The 16,885-nt window shown below is 47.9% G+C and overlaps 6 protein-coding genes across 6 annotated transcripts; 4 read left to right on the forward strand and 2 right to left on the reverse strand.

The window, feature by feature from the left end:
- Positions 1-379: 379 nt before the first annotated feature.
- On the reverse strand, positions 380-1,325 carry FPRO_12526 (putative feruloyl esterase B precursor (subclass of the carboxylic acid esterases); the record flags this gene model as incomplete). The annotated part of the gene is made up of 2 exons (XM_031224332.1): positions 380-1,099; positions 1,152-1,325. The coding sequence occupies 2 exons, from the start codon at positions 1,323-1,325 to the stop codon at positions 380-382; spliced, it is 894 nt and encodes a 297-aa protein (XP_031089602.1).
- A 1,536-nt stretch (positions 1,326-2,861) lies between these two features.
- On the forward strand, positions 2,862-3,629 carry FPRO_12527 (uncharacterized protein; the record flags this gene model as incomplete). Its single annotated transcript, XM_031224333.1, has 1 exon — positions 2,862-3,629. The coding sequence occupies one exon, from the start codon at positions 2,862-2,864 to the stop codon at positions 3,627-3,629; it is 768 nt and encodes a 255-aa protein (XP_031089603.1).
- Positions 3,630-7,512: 3,883 nt separating this feature from the next.
- Positions 7,513-8,267, forward strand: FPRO_12528 (uncharacterized protein; the record flags this gene model as incomplete). The annotated part of the gene is made up of 4 exons (XM_031224334.1): positions 7,513-7,545; positions 7,603-7,848; positions 7,897-8,099; positions 8,150-8,267. The coding sequence occupies 4 exons, from the start codon at positions 7,513-7,515 to the stop codon at positions 8,265-8,267; spliced, it is 600 nt and encodes a 199-aa protein (XP_031089604.1).
- Positions 8,268-8,332: 65 nt separating this feature from the next.
- Positions 8,333-8,836, forward strand: FPRO_12529 (uncharacterized protein; the record flags this gene model as incomplete). Its single annotated transcript, XM_031224335.1, has 1 exon — positions 8,333-8,836. One exon carries the CDS (start codon positions 8,333-8,335, stop codon positions 8,834-8,836), a length of 504 nt encoding a protein of 167 aa, XP_031089605.1.
- Positions 8,837-11,183: 2,347 nt separating this feature from the next.
- Positions 11,184-11,549, reverse strand: FPRO_12530 (uncharacterized protein; the record flags this gene model as incomplete). Its single annotated transcript, XM_031224337.1, has 1 exon — positions 11,184-11,549. One exon carries the CDS (start codon positions 11,547-11,549, stop codon positions 11,184-11,186), a length of 366 nt encoding a protein of 121 aa, XP_031089606.1.
- Positions 11,550-13,099: 1,550 nt separating this feature from the next.
- FPRO_12531 (uncharacterized protein) lies at positions 13,100-16,783 on the forward strand (the record flags this gene model as incomplete). Its single annotated transcript, XM_031224338.1, has 1 exon — positions 13,100-16,783. The coding sequence occupies one exon, from the start codon at positions 13,100-13,102 to the stop codon at positions 16,781-16,783; it is 3,684 nt and encodes a 1,227-aa protein (XP_031089607.1).
- Positions 16,784-16,885: the final 102 nt, after the last annotated feature.

The following is a 16,885-nucleotide window of genomic DNA, read 5'->3' on the forward strand; positions in this document are numbered from 1 at the left end:
AAAGCTTATTTCCATCTGAATTGACTTTTTTTCGTTGTCCTATTTGTAAGCACGGCTCTGGGTAGAGGCCGCAATGACCTCGATTTCCTTACACGCAGCGAGCGATGGGGGACTACGATGCAAACAGTCATGGTGAGAGGAAAGACGGTCTTGGCAGTGTGAAATAGAGTGCTGGTAGCTATATACCCAAACGAATGAAGTTGTTATGTACTGAGAAGAATGTAGTAACAATAGCTATGTACACAATTTGCCCTCTGTCCTCCCTCTTTGTTGTTGCTCCTGTTTCTCTCCTCCACTTAGATCCTGATGTCTGCCCTCCCTAACACCGAATCCACATATAGTAGCACGGATCCATACCGGGCTTCTCACATCAGCGACCTTAGGAAAGACCGAACCACTTGAAGTCAAGATCCTCATGAGTAGGTACGACATGTCCGACTCCAGCAGCGGATACAGCAACAAATTTAGTTCCGTCCCCGTAAATCATGGTGGTATAGCCAGACTGAGGAGTGTTAGTCTCGTTGCGCGAGAAAGAAACACCCTGAATCGTGGACCACTCTTTAATCTGCTCAAGAAGGTTTCTGTAATAGACAAGATTGTCCGCGGTGCCGTGCCAAGTCTTGAACCGAGGGTACGCCCCGCTATACCCAGGATACATCGACTTGACCTGGTCAGCCCACTGCTGTCCAGTCTTGATGATCTTCCCGTCAGAGCAGACACGGTCAGAACTAATGGGGCTCGATCCAGGAGATCCAGCCATGCATCCAGCAGCAACGCCAGAGTAGCATGTCGCAGCGGCGAAACGGTCCGGGTACGTAGCCGCGAGAACATTGGTCATCATGCATCCGGAGCTGGTACCGGTGACGTAAACCTTGTTACGGTCGGCTCTGTATGTGTTGATGATATAGTCGACCATGCTGACGAGAACCTGGCTGTCGCCCTGACCATCGTGCTTGAGGGTCTTGGTGCTGGCGACATCCCAGCAGTTAAAGTCCTTTTGCGATGAGGGGAAGATGAGAATGACGCCCTTTTGATCGGCAAGGGACTTGTACTTGGTCTGCTGGAAGTAGCCTGGTCCATTTCCTCCGCAGGCGTGAAGCTGTATCCACTGGTTAGGTCAAGAGCTGCGAGATTTGATGGTGATGACTTACGGCGAGCATAACTGCTGGGCTGGAAGGAAGGTTGCTGGGAATGTAGGCCTGCATGGTTAGCTGCGTGCCATAGGTGTTTCCAAAATTGTTGATGGTCTGAAGCTGAGCCGCAACAAGGCTAGCGCCCAGGCTCAGCTGTGCGAGCAGCTTGCGAGGTGAGGGGAGTCCAAGCATGATCAATGAATTCTCCGATTCTGCTTAATTGTTAATGTGTGCTATTCAATTGCTTGGCCACGGTGTATCTCAGCTTTATACCCGAACCAAGTCTAAATTCTAATGTCAGCTGAGGTGAGGTTCAAATGCCGGTGTCAAATACCGCGAGATCCGGAGGCAGCACGTCCGAAGCGAGACCCCGCAGCCGGGAAAAAGAATAAATACTGCATGCCCGTCGCAGGCAGGATCAAATGGTAGACAGCGTCGCATGCATGGATGAAACGAGTATTGTTTCAAGAGGCTATTTCCATCTCCAACTTATCCATCCGAGGTAGTCTTGTTTACCCCGCATATCTGGCGTCATATGTATGAAAGGAGTATGCCGAAGCACACGGAGGATGGTACTCCGCATTTGCCAGAAATGGTAATTGGTACCTGACTAGGAATGTTCTGGATAAATAGGGCGCCGCCCGGATGATTACGCTCCGCGACCGCCAAGAACAGGAACCTGTGCTCTGTTTGACTTGCTCACCGCTACAGGACTTCATCCCACTGTTGCCGCATAACCTCGTGTTCTTTTCTGGAGCATAGTGAGCCGATTTCCTGTAGCCTGAGCAATCACTGACAATACATTTGAGCTGTCTTTGATGAAAGCATTGGCCGATGACTCAGGAGAGTGTCTTACCAATGTACCTAGCTTAGAATATTAGCTAGAGAATTTAGCATAAGCAGGCAATATCTTGAGACGCATCATATTTATAGAAGAAAGGAGAAGGGCAAGGAAGGTACCCTTAATGTAAGCGAGTTCGGCATGGGAACACTTCGAGTGGTAGACTTGGCTATTGTAAACCGATGTTCGCAGGGTACTGTAAGGGGACGTCTGGTGGTTGTATCAATGGTTCTTACCAGTCACCATGCGCTACATTACTTGAGGTACTACGGGTAAATACCGAGATAGCCGGCTACTCCGGCAGCCTTATGGGGACGTTTCTCCTAGATGAATGATCGTGATGATCCTCGTGTAGGATGGACGGCAGATGCAATGAGACACCCCTTTGCCGTGCAACACCACAGTGATATATCAAAGAAGTGCATGTGAGAGAGTCCCTCGACGACGAGCGTTGTTGAGCTAGTGAACATATTACATGCCTTGGTTGTGTTCTTGTTCGCCAGCTATTGTTCCGATGTAAGTTTCTTTGTCTGTCTGCAAGTTATGAATATTCGTTCAGTCAATTTCGCATTGTTCATATTGTTCTTTGAATATCTTCACCGTTAGTCACTCACAATTTATCCGTGTTCTTCATTCTTTCACATCCTCGCCTGGATGTTTACTTATGCTGTTCTATGAACTTCTTATATCCTTAAGACAAGGAAGGAAGCAATTAGCTATAAGAGCTCATAGATGTCTTAATACTTTAACTTTACTTTCAGGCCAACTCAACAGGTTAGTTTACAAATAGCTCCAATTCATCATCACCCGCTCTATGCGACTTCTTAGAGGGTTAGTCTTACTACTAAGAGCCTCTCGTTTACTCAAAACTACGAAATTTACGAATCATGAATCGTCTTCATCCCAGCTGCAATTGCGAGGCAGAGTTGACGCGTCTCAAGGAACGTGTCACTCTTCTTGAGAAACAACTTGCAGATATCCTACCACAAAAGTCATCGGACAAGGTGGCGCCCAAGAAGAAACGAAAGTTGAATGAAGCGACTATATCAACAGACGCAGAGCCGCCCAAAAAGAAGGCGCCCAAACGATCGGAAACAGGGGTCCTAGCTAGTAAAGCATCTCTGCTGACCTGCATGTCTGAAGCAAGAGACGATCCGAAGTTGGATCGACGTTATCTCACACAGAGAGGACCTCCAATTACCAAACGAGCCTTCTCAAAGGCCTATCTCGAGTGGACACTGGATGACATGGATCCCCGGGTCACGCCATTTCGATATCGACACCGGAAGGCCAACGAGTGTCCTGCCCAAGAGAGCTGCAAACACTGGCATATCGTTGACGGCATTGAATGCCACAAAGAAGGAGATATATACATGCTGCTCAATTGTCTAGACACCGAGTCAGTCGAGGAGGGAGATAGTGGGTGTGAGGGGATCAACATGTTTGATGATGAGGAGCCTCGGGCTAATCGTATCACTCTTCACCCTTGTCGTATCTTCAATTCTTTGAAGCCTGACTTTAGTGCGATAGAGGATGAAAGCAATGTGGTTCTTCATTGTCTTGTGCTTGATTATGGTAAGACGGTGGAGGAGGATGGGGATCATTGGAAGTGGATGGATCAATATGGACGGCTGATATCGAGAATGTCGCTCTAATGCCAAAGGTAGAACTAGATATAGTTAGAGTGGGTATGGAGGATGGATTAGGCAATTAGGGTTGGAGTTACGACGCTCCTCTAGATAACTTTTAAATCTCATTGCTACCAGATGTTGCTCTCTTGAACCGTCTCCCATTCTTGGTTTTGACATTGCAAATTGTACTATACTGTGATTGCTGAATGCTAATTTACTTGTATACAAATATCAGCAGGACATTATCGACTTTCAAGCAGCACTCATAGGTATGAGGAATAATATCAATAATTCATTGTTATACAGGGAATCCTTCTATGTTATCGTAGCAAGGTGCATGTTAATTGGCATGAGTCTTTTGCTGCAAATGTATCAAAACTCTGAAATAAGGGAATCTTAAGTGAGTGAGCAGTATTAAAGCCATTCGGACCTGAAAGACAACCTGCGCACTGTTCAGTAATCTGACATCAAATAAATCTTTAATTAGATACTTAGAGGACAAAGACACATCTTGAGCAATTTTTAAAGTGAACACAAGCGTAAAAGAACTCGCACTTGCCTGACAATGATTTCTTTTACGGTCAAAGCCTGTTGGTATTTATCGGTGTGCTCAATCCCTTTGACCAAGGACTCCTAATAAGTACTGAATAACTCGGATTATTATATTCGAATTAGCGGAACGGTCCAGATCCTACAATAATACCACCACTATCATGTTCACGGTTTAGTTAATCGTTCAACTTATCAAAACTCTTTTCTGAGTCATAAGTGGCCTTCCAGTGGTGTACGACTTTTACCATCACCCACTCGGGTATATTCTGCCTTGACTGGCGTTATACCCGGCTAACTCACTCCAATCCCCAGTATGATTATGGGGCTTATAACTGTCTTTTTTATGACGATATTGACGCACTATGTTAGACTGCATCATGAAAGCTATAATTACTTGGCCAAGAAGCTGTTGTCCTTTATATGGACACTGTATTTAAACCCGTTTTTATAGCGGTCCAATATGCCATAGCGCTAGCAATTGGAATTTGACTACTAGAGATATATAAGTACGGGTTCCTTACATAAAGCTAAGCAAGAGAGGTAGCTACTTGAGACTTTACCTACCCTGAAGTTCTTGGCGCAGCTTGCTTGGTACATAGGACAGCTTATTTCTCTATAGGTTTCTAAGGGGACCTTAGTGTTTTAAGTAGGGAATGTATATAAAAAGTGCTTCTTTATGCCCGTTTTCAGAACAATTCAGCTATTATTGGATAACACAATTCGTAAATTTATTATTTAGTCCTGGAAATTCTAGTTGATCTACACATCAAGCCCTTCAGTCCTAGTATGCGTTAACAGATGGCTGCCTTCTGTATCCCTAAGCTTTACTATTAGGCAGAAACACCGCCATGGACGTTGCGATGTTGAATGGCCTACCTTTCTCAAAAGAAAGTGAGCCATTTAGTATTGAAGCTGCAACTGCCAATCAGCGACACTAATGCATGTATTTTCAGTGTTCCCTTAAGATGACGGCAAGCACTATAGAACTCTAAATCTACTAACAGCAGCTCTCCTCAAATCGCAAAGCCATATATAGCAAGGTTTATTCCCACTATAAATAAGAATGAAACAAACAGAGAATACCTCTTCAGCTTTAGGAGCAGCTGGAATTCCTACAATTTTCGCACCGGCCGACTTTTCGCAAATAAACCTCAAAAGCGGTGATAAATTAGCAAAATTTACATGAGAGAATAAACAGTACTGCATCGGTTGATGGAAATTTATTCCATGGTGCAAGCTGACTTTAATCCTGTGCCATTTTCCGCATTGTGGAGTGAGTGGTCCTGGGTCTTACCCCTGCCATTGGACAGATCTGCCTATTCCATGTAAGATGATTGGGCGGAAAAGCGAATTCAACTGGATATAAACCTTCCTTGGAATGACCCTTGTTAAAGCCGGTTGGGCACGACAACGGATTTGTTTAAAGGTCTTTGGGCGGACTGAGAGGTATAGGTGCGATGTAAGTTCGGCCTATCGTTGCACAATACTATGCTGAAATAGATTGTCTCACAAAAAGCGGAATCACTACGACTGGGGTTCTGTTTGTGATTAACACAACATGGCAATTAGTGATGAATGGCAATATCTCGGATCTCAGTATCAACACGACCTCTTTAGTGACCAGCACTTATTAGGAGACGGTCCTTATTGCAGCGATGCCTCAACAGCACCCTTTCGTCTCTATTGGCTGCTCGTTGTGTTAAAATTGGCCCTTGAGAACTCGCCCAATGTAGCCTATTTTGCTGCCATCATTCTGCTATGTCCGAGCAGAGGTGTCTCAGCGCGGGTAGATCTGGCCAAACAAGAGCTTGCAAAAGGCCGCAGATGGAATGTCTCATCGCACACTGCTTCAATCGTTGGAAATGCTTGCTACTCCTGTAGATATTGGTCCTATTAATGATACATATCCTATTGACAATGCACTACTTCTGACAATATGTGATTAAAATAAGCACGGGTCTAAAGCTCCAAAAAAATGTCGTACAGTCTGCTCTGGTATGTATTTCGAGAGCGCGGCTCTGTGGCGTTCGGTGGGTTTGGGGGAGCAGGGTCTCCAATTCTGACACAAGTCCAGCCACGTGGCGATGTCCTACAGAAGCACTAATCTCCTGTAGGTAACACTGAGTTGAGCATTGGAACAAGGAGAATCGACGCTTGTGGTTGATTGAGAAGTTTGTCGCTTACTGCTAACTGCTCGTTCAACATGATGCCAATGTAGACAATTTACAGCTACGCCAGTCAGGTTTTACTCTGCTATGGGCGTCAGTAAATGCTTAATGTTAGCAGAAATAGTTCCGGACAGAGCAAATATAGACCGACATGGACGTTAATATTGGCGGAGAGCTTTTATCTCTATAGTGTTCATTCTCCTAAATGATCGCGTGTCCGATTGCCGAAGTTCGCTATGATTGTGCTCATCGCAGTAAGAACATATCGTGGCGCTTCGCAACATTCAGTCGACATTCCTGCGAATCCAATATTTCCGACTAGCGTCGTCCCGGGCTATTTTAGTAGATAAGCACTGGCATGCATCGGGCAAAAGATGAAAGTCAAAAGAACGCCAGTGAAGATGATGTGCAGAGCCTAAGCTCGATTCAGGCCATCTTAGCGCTAGTACCCTGCTCCAGACTCTGCGACGGACTAAACTTGGGCACTAGCTCAGGGGGTCAGATACCCAATGCCTCCCTCTTTCTTGTCAGCGAGAAAGTGATGGGGTTTTCTAAGTATCAGGATCTCTTTCACAACTATGCTCCTTTCAAGACAATCGTATCAGCCTGTTCAGATATCCATCTCCCAATTGCAGAATTTCCCTGTTGTTGTAAAATACAATTGTGGCTGAACTCGCGATTCATGTCCATCCCAAATTACATCACAACTCCGCCCTCTCAAGTCTCGGCCCAGCGTCAAAATGCTTCTCACTTCAATATTCTCCGTCACAAGACCGTATCTGGACAAGATTCATCGCCCGTGGCTGATCTCCAGTGATCGAGGGGTATAGCGTAAACTCTGTCGCGGTTCCCCAACCCGAGAAATTCGTTAGTGCCGAGTCTATTCCTGAACTTCACAGCCACCGTCAAAGCGCTGGTGTGTATGGCAATCTGCTCTTGACCATTCACACAGCGTAGAATAGAAGCACACCAAACTGGCGCACACCATTATAGTCACCATCCAAAGTCTCTTGACCTTTGGTATGGTGTTGAAGCATGGTCAGTGGTGCCAGTGGCGTATCTGCCGAAGCTTCTGGACTAGCGTTCCATCTCGTCTTTTGCTTAACTCCTTTCAACCCCCCATGTCCCCAGCCGGGTCGACCTCCCCACGAGATTGAATTGAAGCGTTGATCAGTTCACTCGCCAAAATGCCTGCAGGGCCGTCTGGTGTTGTTGTTTTGGTATGCGATCGATCGCCAGCCATTTGGACCCTCGATTTCTGACAATCGTGCACTCAGGCCGTCATCTACGCCCTCATCACCGTCTCCGCGATAATCATCGGTGCCCGAATCTACCTCCGATTAGCCATACAAAAGCAGCGCCTCGTAACAGCAGACTGGCTACGCATATCAGCATGGTGCACCGCCTTCGTCACCGGTTTCTTCGACGTACTGTATGCTAAAGAGGGTGTTTTACATCCTTGGATTAATTATACTCTGTCTAATTGGGATGCTCCGCTGGAGCAGCAGATTAGAGTCCGAAAGGTAAATACTGAAAATTGCACGGCGGGGTTGAGCTGATCAAAGTTGCAGTACAATTGGATCAATCCTTTCCCATTCTACACGACTTTCTATCTCTGCAAGGCATCGCTTCTTGTCATCTATCTACAGCTATTTCCGCCGTTCATGGTCATCAGAAGACTCATGGTCTGGATCGTGGTTGTGTACTGCGTCTGCGCCTACATCGTAACCATTTCACTGCAGCTTTTTCTGTGCTATCCAATCCAACGGAACTGGTACTACAGAACAATCATATCCAAAATTCGTTTTCTAATACTGATCATAGGTCTGTCACGAAGCCTGAAGAAGCATGCAAATTTACCTCGTTAATTCTCATGTTCCAAATCAACTGGGTGTTGCATTTCGTTGGAAGCATTGCGCGAAAGTCCACCGGCTACTCTTGACATGACATGGAACTAACATTGTGATAGTCTTCTGCCTGCCGTTCTTGATTATCCACAATCTCAACATGCGAACGAAGGTCAAAGTCAGTGTCTACTGCATCTTTCTCCTGGGCATTATCGACATCGCATTTTCTCTCACGCGCTTCTTGACTATCCAGCTGGGCGACAGCGAAGACTTTCGATCCTTCACGATAATCGGCAAGTCCATCTCACGATGCAAGTGCGAGCCATCATCTGACCTCTTCTCAGAACTCTGGTGCTCGCTCGACGTGTACATCGGTCTCGTCATCTGCTGCATCCCAGCTCTTAGACCATATCTCCATAGGAAGGGAGTCAACTACAACATCCAGGAATCCGGACGTCCTTCCAAGTCCGGCCATGCGATACGGCGGACCGGCCAGAGCGGTTTTGAAGAGATAATTGAGGGGTCAGGTCTTAGGGGCGATGGTCAAAATGATTCATGGTCTGGGTCTCATTCGTGTGAGATTACAGGGGATATGAGTGATAAAAAGCAAACAGGGAGCGATGTCGAGCTAGTTAGTATTGAGGTTAGTAAGAGTAGCGTGTAGCTTGGTATATTCAGCATGATTAAAAAGAGCATTGAGTATTTATCAATCGAGTCTAGTCTCGTCTCAGTTCTTGTGAGGTTAGCAGATATCAGGTTAGACGGCTAAATATATCTCAGCAATGGTTGGCATAAACCTATCTTCGTAATGTTGAATTCTATCAGTCCCAGACTTATCCCACTAAAGTTTCTTATATTAAAACTCCTTAAAATAAATTTCATCAGTTTGAAAGTTCATTACGCCAAACTTCATCAAAATTCACCAATGCTCTCCGTTTCTGGCTGCAGCTTAACGAGGGGTTATCCGCCGCTATAAATAAGAAAATCCCCCAAGGGCCATCTGAACTAAAGCACTTACGATACATGCCATTCAGTGTGTGAAGTTATTGATATGCTGATTGTAAGTCAGAAAAGTTTAATAAACTATTCTTTATTCTATAAATATTTCTACTAGCATTTGTTCTTGGGTGTAACAATATGTGTGACCCCGTTATGGATATATACTGTTTATGCGCATATCTGACGCTGTCACTATCTGTCGCCTTGATAGCTCGACTTCTGAGGGTGCGGAATGTAATCGGCTACTTGATATCGCGTAGGAGTTTTGACAGTCTTTATCGTGGCATGTCTCAGCAACGCCAGAGGAGCCCCGGTAAGTGTATGACTCCCTGCTTATTGCATGAAACCAATCGTGGCTCGGCAGATTCTCATCTAGGAGTTTCCCTGATATCTGTGGCCATCCGACGCGTATACTGCGCTGGTAGCGAACGGCAATACAAGAATGATTGGCCTTGGAGCCTGTGTGGGTACATGGCCCGGCTGTAATCCGCACGCTACCTTGCGTTAGATTGTCGTGCAGTGGAGATGAGCGACTTATTCGTGGGTTTGCGTCTTTTGGGTGTATGACTTTGACACGGCCATCTTCGGATGGGGAATCAGTGGAGACATCTTCAAGGTTGAAAGCACTCAACTCGGGTAAAACTCCCGATATACGTTCTGGTGCAAAGTGCTTCCCGCCTTTCTCTCGCACCGATCGAACGGCTTCCTCAATGACTCTCATTGGGAGATTCATTGTTCCAATTTGGTAGTTCATGCCGTAAGAAACGTCGCAGATGCTTTGATCTGGCGCCAGATCTGGATCCGAGTTACCGGTAAATGTGAGCAACAACAAGCCCCCACCCGTTGCCGTTGCATACGTGATCATCTCCGCCTTTGGCCCACCAAGTCCATTGCTGCAGGGACTATAATGACTCGGATCTTCGCACCTCATGATTTCGAATTTCCGACTCTGATTTGAGGGCGAATCCCGGCCATTGACAAATTGCTGGACAAAATACCAGTCGATGACTTTGTGCTCACAAAGCCGAATGTAGCCCGTCTTGGCAAGACATGCAAACTTTTTGCCGTCTGAAAAACATACCAGAGGATGAAGAACTAGGCAACTTATGCAGTAACTCCAGTCAAGATAGTGTCGGGGAGCAAACTTGCATTTCAGGGAGAGGCCTTTTCTCTTCCTGAAAGCGAGTGTAGAACCTCAGTTGCCTGCTGAGGAGAGGGGAAAACAAGTCCATATTGAAGGGTGAAGATAAACTGTGTGCGGGCGTTTGCGACGATATGGTTGGTGGTAGAAAGATAGAGATTGATAAGAAAAGTTTTTGCTGGATCGGCAGGCCGGGGCACCCCTTTTTATACGCGGCCCTCGTAGGCTCCAGTTTGGTAAGCTTCTAAAAGTAAACCTTATCACAGAAGAAAAGTATTTATCGTGGGACCTATAGGTAGAGCGTTAAAAAGAGTTTGGCGCCTGAATATAGAGTCTGTGGCGTTGCATTTGCCAAGCAATATGCGTTATCCAGGTAGCTGCTGAGTGGGAGGACAGTAGGTGGCGCCATACTCCGAGACAGGCTATTAGGGAGATGTGATATTAGTAGATGGACTCTAAAATTCGTCGTTCGCGATAGACCTTCTCTGCGTGCTGAACATGAAGGCAACGCGGGCGCAGCACAGCAGGGAGTTGAGGGGTCAAAAAGAGGCTTCAGCCTCAAGGCCACAAAGGTAAAGAACACCAAAAAAAACACATACGGGCGAAATACTCGTCGCTCTCACTGTTGCCTAGGATTTTGCAGGGATAGTACAACGTAAAAAGTAACGTTCTTGATAGCAAGAACTAGGGTTTTAATAGGACGTGGCTATAACGCCGGTTATTCAGTTACGTCAAACACATCACTGAAAACTTCTAGGCTTATAGATAAATTTCCATCAATTTACTCCTCTGAATTGGTAATTGAGTATCTCGGCAATTTGTTCTTGTACCCTAAAACTATCATTGACCCTCAATCGCGAAACATACTCACTTAGTCAACGGTACCAGCTGAGGGTCCATCGTTCCCCTGGTTAGTACTCTCCAACTTCTTCAGATCCTGCAGCATCTGGAGCACCTCCTCCTGTAGCAACAAGAATTGTCGTCTGTGGTCCTGAGCCAGCCGCCGATCCCAGTCCTCAGTGGCGATGATCACCAAGGCGTCGACTAGCGGGCCAACCTGGAGCATATGCTCCACAAGCGCTGCCATTTCTGTTGGAGTAGGGATGATAGTGCCGCTGCGGTCATCCGGATTCCGGTTGAAAGCTCCCGGATATGTCCTCTTCGTTTCTTTGATAGAGCGTCTAAGTTGAATCAAGAGAGACAGGATTTGGTTGTAGAGATCCATAAAGGGGGCCATTTTTGCAGTGAAAGTGAATGGAAGATCCTTTGGTTTATGATCTTGGATTGCTGTGATGGTATTGTTGAGTAGTGTTGTGGTTTCTCATATGCGGTCGCATTTAAGCCTACTTATGTATTGCCATTAACGCATACAAAGTGCTATGTTCATCAGAGCAAGCTGTATGTTAGTGGTATCTTGTTGTAAGGCCGGTGACTGTTCAGGAATTATTGAGAGTACCATTGCTGCGAACGAACATAAAAGATTGATCAACGCCCTGGCTTGACAAAGAAAAGCTAGAATAGCGTATTTCCTTTATTTGAGAAATGAATTTTTAACACGAACACCACTCAGCGTACCTTAAAAGGTGAAATATGACGTTTTCTTTGAAGGGGACCTGAACAAAAGCATAACTGCCGGACTTGCTGGGACTTGTCTGTTATCTAAGGTGCCAATCTACTCTCTTGTTTAACTTCTACCTTACCTGACTTGGAAAGTCAGTTAACTATACACCGGTCTTAGTCCTGGATTGATGAAAATAAGAAAATCATTTGACTGTTTATGAAACAGCAGCCCTTGTCTGTGTATAATTGCCGCTTACTCAGTCAGGACCAACGAAATATTTCTACAAGATCCTTAATTTTGCATCAGAGGTTTCTATATTTATTTGTGCTCATAACGTGTCATATCGTGTGGATCCAGGCATGCGAGGGCACTGAATAAACAGAATATGAAACTCGAGACTGGCACAGCACGAGGTGTTGTCGTAAATGATCAAATCAGAAGGTCTGGATGAGTTGAGGGGTAAAGCTTACTCCCGCAAGCTCCGTTTACTAGCGGCGGTGCCTATCGACGATACCGGCTTGGCGATCTAGTCGATCTAACGACCCTTTCCCGTCTTCAGAGTTCAGCCCTGCCTGATTGGGAACTAGTGGTAGGGTTATTGACTGTTAGCCTGAACCAGCTCTATAACGACTAGCGTGTAACTCATGCGATTCATAACGCTCTTTAGATTCGAAGCTGGTATCCTCATTTGACCAAAGGCCTAAAAAGTGTGATTTTGTCAGCTTATGGTATACCATGAATATTTGATGGCGTGGAATAGAACGACAGAGCCCACTCTCAATTGGATATCAAGTCGCCGTGGCTAGCTGACATACCTTTTGAGCTGTTCTGAAATGGAGCAGGGAGCCCCAATCCCTCCATGACTTGGGCCTGGACTAATCCGTGAAGCCACCCGAACTTCCGCCTCCAATCATTTGAGTGCCTGATCCGTGCTTCCGTCCGCCACCAAGCACCGGCTGCCGCGACTTTACCGTTTTCATCAATTTTCGTACTCAGCCGCAACGACTAGTAGACCTCTAGCTCTTACATGGCGAGGCTAGGCCGGCAGAATGGTAGCTGAGAGGACAGAAGCTGCGAGAGGGAGGGTCGTCAAGGGAGCTTTGAAGTTAGTTGTTGGGATAATATATAGAGAGCTAGGTAACGGTTCTCGAATCCCCAACCTGGACACATAAAACACAAGAATACAACAATAGACAACCGAATATTATACTCCACCTTGGCCTAACATGACTTGGCACGCCCACCTTGCACTGGTGTTAGGCTTGGTCTGCCTGGCATCAGCCGAGTGCACCGGCATGTCAGACGACTGCTCCGCCAACCCCATACCCCTACGCCAATTCAACCCCCTCAACTACCAAGCTGCATCATGCAATCTCAAGTGGAACAACGCCTGCTTCAAAATCAAGAACGGTCAGAAGCAGCAAAAGCCTCCTCCCTACTTACTCTGCACTTCCGGGCACCATCCCTCCGGACTTCTACCCGTTGACGCCTACACGCTGGCGATGCAGAAGGGTGACTCTGATTCTACTAAATCAGCCAAGTATACGCTGCACGGTCTTTGGCCCAGCTCTTCGGGAGGAAATGGTGCAAAAGACCAGCCATATGGGTGTCTCCACGGCGAGGAATTTGATGAGACGATTCTCAAGACGTTTCGTACTCTGCTGAACTACTTTTGGCCGACGGACCCAAAGTTCGGAAACACAATGCAATGCTTCATATTATCAGAGTGGATGAAGCACGGCACCTGCGCTGTCATCCCTGGTGCGGATGGCAACGCATTCCGTCTGTCGCAGGAGACTTATTTCCGCACCGCGTTTGTGCTGGCGAATGAGTTCAATGCCAACCCCGATTTGCGTCAACAGCTTGATGATCCCAGTTCAGATGACCTGGAGTCGAATGTCAGCGCAGGCTGTGTGCAGTGCGCGTATCTCGCAACCGTGGGCTGGGAGGGCACTGATGTACAGAGCGTGCCGCGCATGTCGGGCGATTGTGTTGATCAGTGCTTTTCGTGTGGTGATAGCTGGGACTTATGTCCGCCAGCGCAGCTCGATAGCACTGTTCAGCTTGATCCGAGCAATGCGCCGGTTGACAGCGAAGCCAACAGCGACGGAATGGACAATTTTGCTGTGCTTGACTTTGCCATGCCAGCTTTTAGCAAGAGCAACAAAATATCACCGTGGGAGGGCACATGGCGCTCTTTCGGCGCTGAGCAGGGCGGGTCTGGCAAGTTTCAGTTCGCACAGACTTTTACCGACAAGTCCTTGACGGTGACTACGGACAGTCCGTATCCCCAGAGCTGCAGCTATGAGCGACGCGGGTCTAAAGAATTGGTTCTGCGATGCGGTGGAAACAGACTTGAGGAGTGTTTGGTGCAGCGACTGCCAGATATTGGCGAGCTTGAGGTGGCCTTCCTGGCCTGCAATCACACTGGTCAGCCGGCGCCGGCGAGCTTCTACGCTGCGATGGACACACCTGGCTGCGGTAACTTTCTCATGTTTCGCTGCAAAGCATCAGCGAAAGGATGTTCCTTTTCTGTGGATGCCAAGTCAGCGTCATCCAAATCCGATACCAAGGCTGAGTCTAAGTCTGAGCCTAGCCCTGTTAGCCACTCCCAGCCTGGCATTGCCGGCGCACCTACGTCGCTTCTGGGTTTTTGGCGTTCACTGCAAGTATCCAAGCACTATGAGGAAGGCCTCGCGAACTGGAGCTTTACATCCGATGGCCAAGCAACGCTCAAGTGGCCTAACCACCCTGAGCGCGGCGTGGAAAGCTATTCAGTCTCTCACTCTAGAGAGGATCCTAACCATGTCCTTCTCGCCACTGCCAGCGGCGCTATCACTACCTGTCGCTTCAAGTTCCAGTACCAGCCAGTACACTCCTTCGCTGTGCTTGACTGTACATCAGGAGACAAGAAGACGCAGTGGGCCATGGGACGGTGTAATCCATGCAGCGCCGAGTGTCGCTACTCATGCAGTGCCGAGAACGATAACTGTGGTGCCGGATCGTGCGACCTCGCTGATTCATCATCTGCTGGTGCACTGCCCCCGCCAAAGGAGCATAGATGGTGCACTCCCGAGGACTCCAGCTGCTGGCCTACCAAGACGGCTATCAAGAAGCTAGAGAAAGCTCTGGACCCCAGTGTGCCCCGTCTCGGCGTCCAGTGGAGCAACTACCCAGCGCCACAGCCCGCGCCAGTCCCAACAGGATCGATCGACAACCAGGCTTTTTACGGTCTAGGTAGCACGGGTCTCAAGGCACTCTACTATTACGAGAATATCGATGACATGCGGCGTCCATGTTTCAACATCCAAGACGGCGTGAGTATCTGGAACACTGCCTCCGAAATGTGCAAGGCAGCACTGCACCAGAATGAATACCGCAACTGGAACCCCTACATCGTCGTCTTCCCACTCAACCAGCGTCATATAACAGCAGCGCTCAAATTCGCCGCGCAGCATCGCCTGTGCATCGCAACAGCTGGCACTGGCCACGAGTACAACAGCCGCAACTCATGTCCCACCGGCGGCATCCTTATCCGCACGATCCTGCTCAAGAACAAGGAGTTCCTCCCAACCTGGAACGAGGATCCAGAGCTGGCTCCCGCTGGTGCATTCCGCTTTGGCGCAGGCTCCATCTTTGCTGAGATGCATGCTTTCTCTTCCAAGCATGACCGTGTCGTGGCGTCGGGGTGGTGCTCTACCGTTGGCATGACGGGATATCATCTCGGCGGCGGCCACGGTCCTTTTGCACCCTCCATGGGCCTCGGAGTCGATAACGTGTTGGAGATTGAAGTTCTGCAAGTCGGTCGCAATGCACATGGCCAGGCTGTCGTTCACAGGAAGATCGTCAGTCGTCGGAAGAATCCTCAGCTGTTTTGGGCCATGCGCGGTGGTGGCGGCGGTGTCTGGGGCATCATTCTCTCCATGACGCTGCGCGCTCACGCTGTACCTGCTGGAGGTCTGAGTCGTGTCTTCATGTCTCAGACCGGCACGTTTTGCCCTGGCTCGAAAGACAAGTTTGGATATGAGTGGCTGCGCGAGATGTGGCCTCGATTTGCAGAGTGGCAGCTGAGGCTCAACTCCAAGGTGAGCACGCAGCCTGGGTTCTTCATTGACACCAGTAAGTACAAGAAGGGGGATCTCTGCACTGCCACCTGGAAATTCAACTTTGAGTACTTCTACGCTGGAGGCCAGAAGGAGGAGGAGTATGTTATGTTCCGAGACAGTCTGAAAGACGTGCTGCAGACACAGACTGTTCAGGAGAACAACTTCAACTCGGCGTATGACTATCTTCTTTCTATGCCGCCGAACAAGTTCCAGCTCTCGGTCATGAACCCGCTGCCAGCTCCACACGAGCCCTCCGACGATGCCACGGGCTCTCAAAACTCCGTCTTTGTCTCTAGAGAAGATATGGAGACAAAGTTTGCTTCGACGATGATGGACGTGCTGGACATCTGCGTAAACAGCCTCAAAACTCCCGACAGAACATCCCCTGACCCGATGGGCTACCGCTGCGGTTTTCACTACCTCTACACGTCAATCACCGGCAATCTCGGCAGTGCACAGCCTGATGACACAGCTATATCTCCCGGCTTCCGCTCAGGTCTGATGTTGTGGAACGCGCGCACGTTGTCGACGAAGCAGTGCGAGGACACGATCTACAAGCTTGGGAGGAACAGTTATTTCTCTGAGAGCTCGTATGTGATGCACAACTGGACGGATAGGTACTGGGGTGAGAAGAGGTATGAGCAGTTGCTGGCGGTCAAGAGGGCGCACGACCCCGGGAATTTATTCTGGTGCCATCATTGTGTTGGGGATGATCCTGATGATGCCTATGGGAATCCGCTGGGTGTGAAGAAGGAGAAGGAGAAGGATATCAAGGTTGATCCGTATAAGAAGGATGAGCTCTAGTAGTAGAGTTATGTACTCCTGGAATTGAGGGTTGTCTGTTAAGATCTCGCCTAGGCCTCTGGAAGTCAAGCCAATAATTGGCTTCGGTAGCAAACTGGCCAT

The sequence above is a fragment of the Fusarium proliferatum genome, assembly GCF_900067095.1.
Source record: "Fusarium proliferatum ET1 genome assembly, contig: FPRO_scaffold015, whole genome shotgun sequence".
Classification (NCBI taxonomy): Eukaryota; Fungi; Ascomycota; class Sordariomycetes; order Hypocreales; family Nectriaceae; genus Fusarium; species Fusarium proliferatum.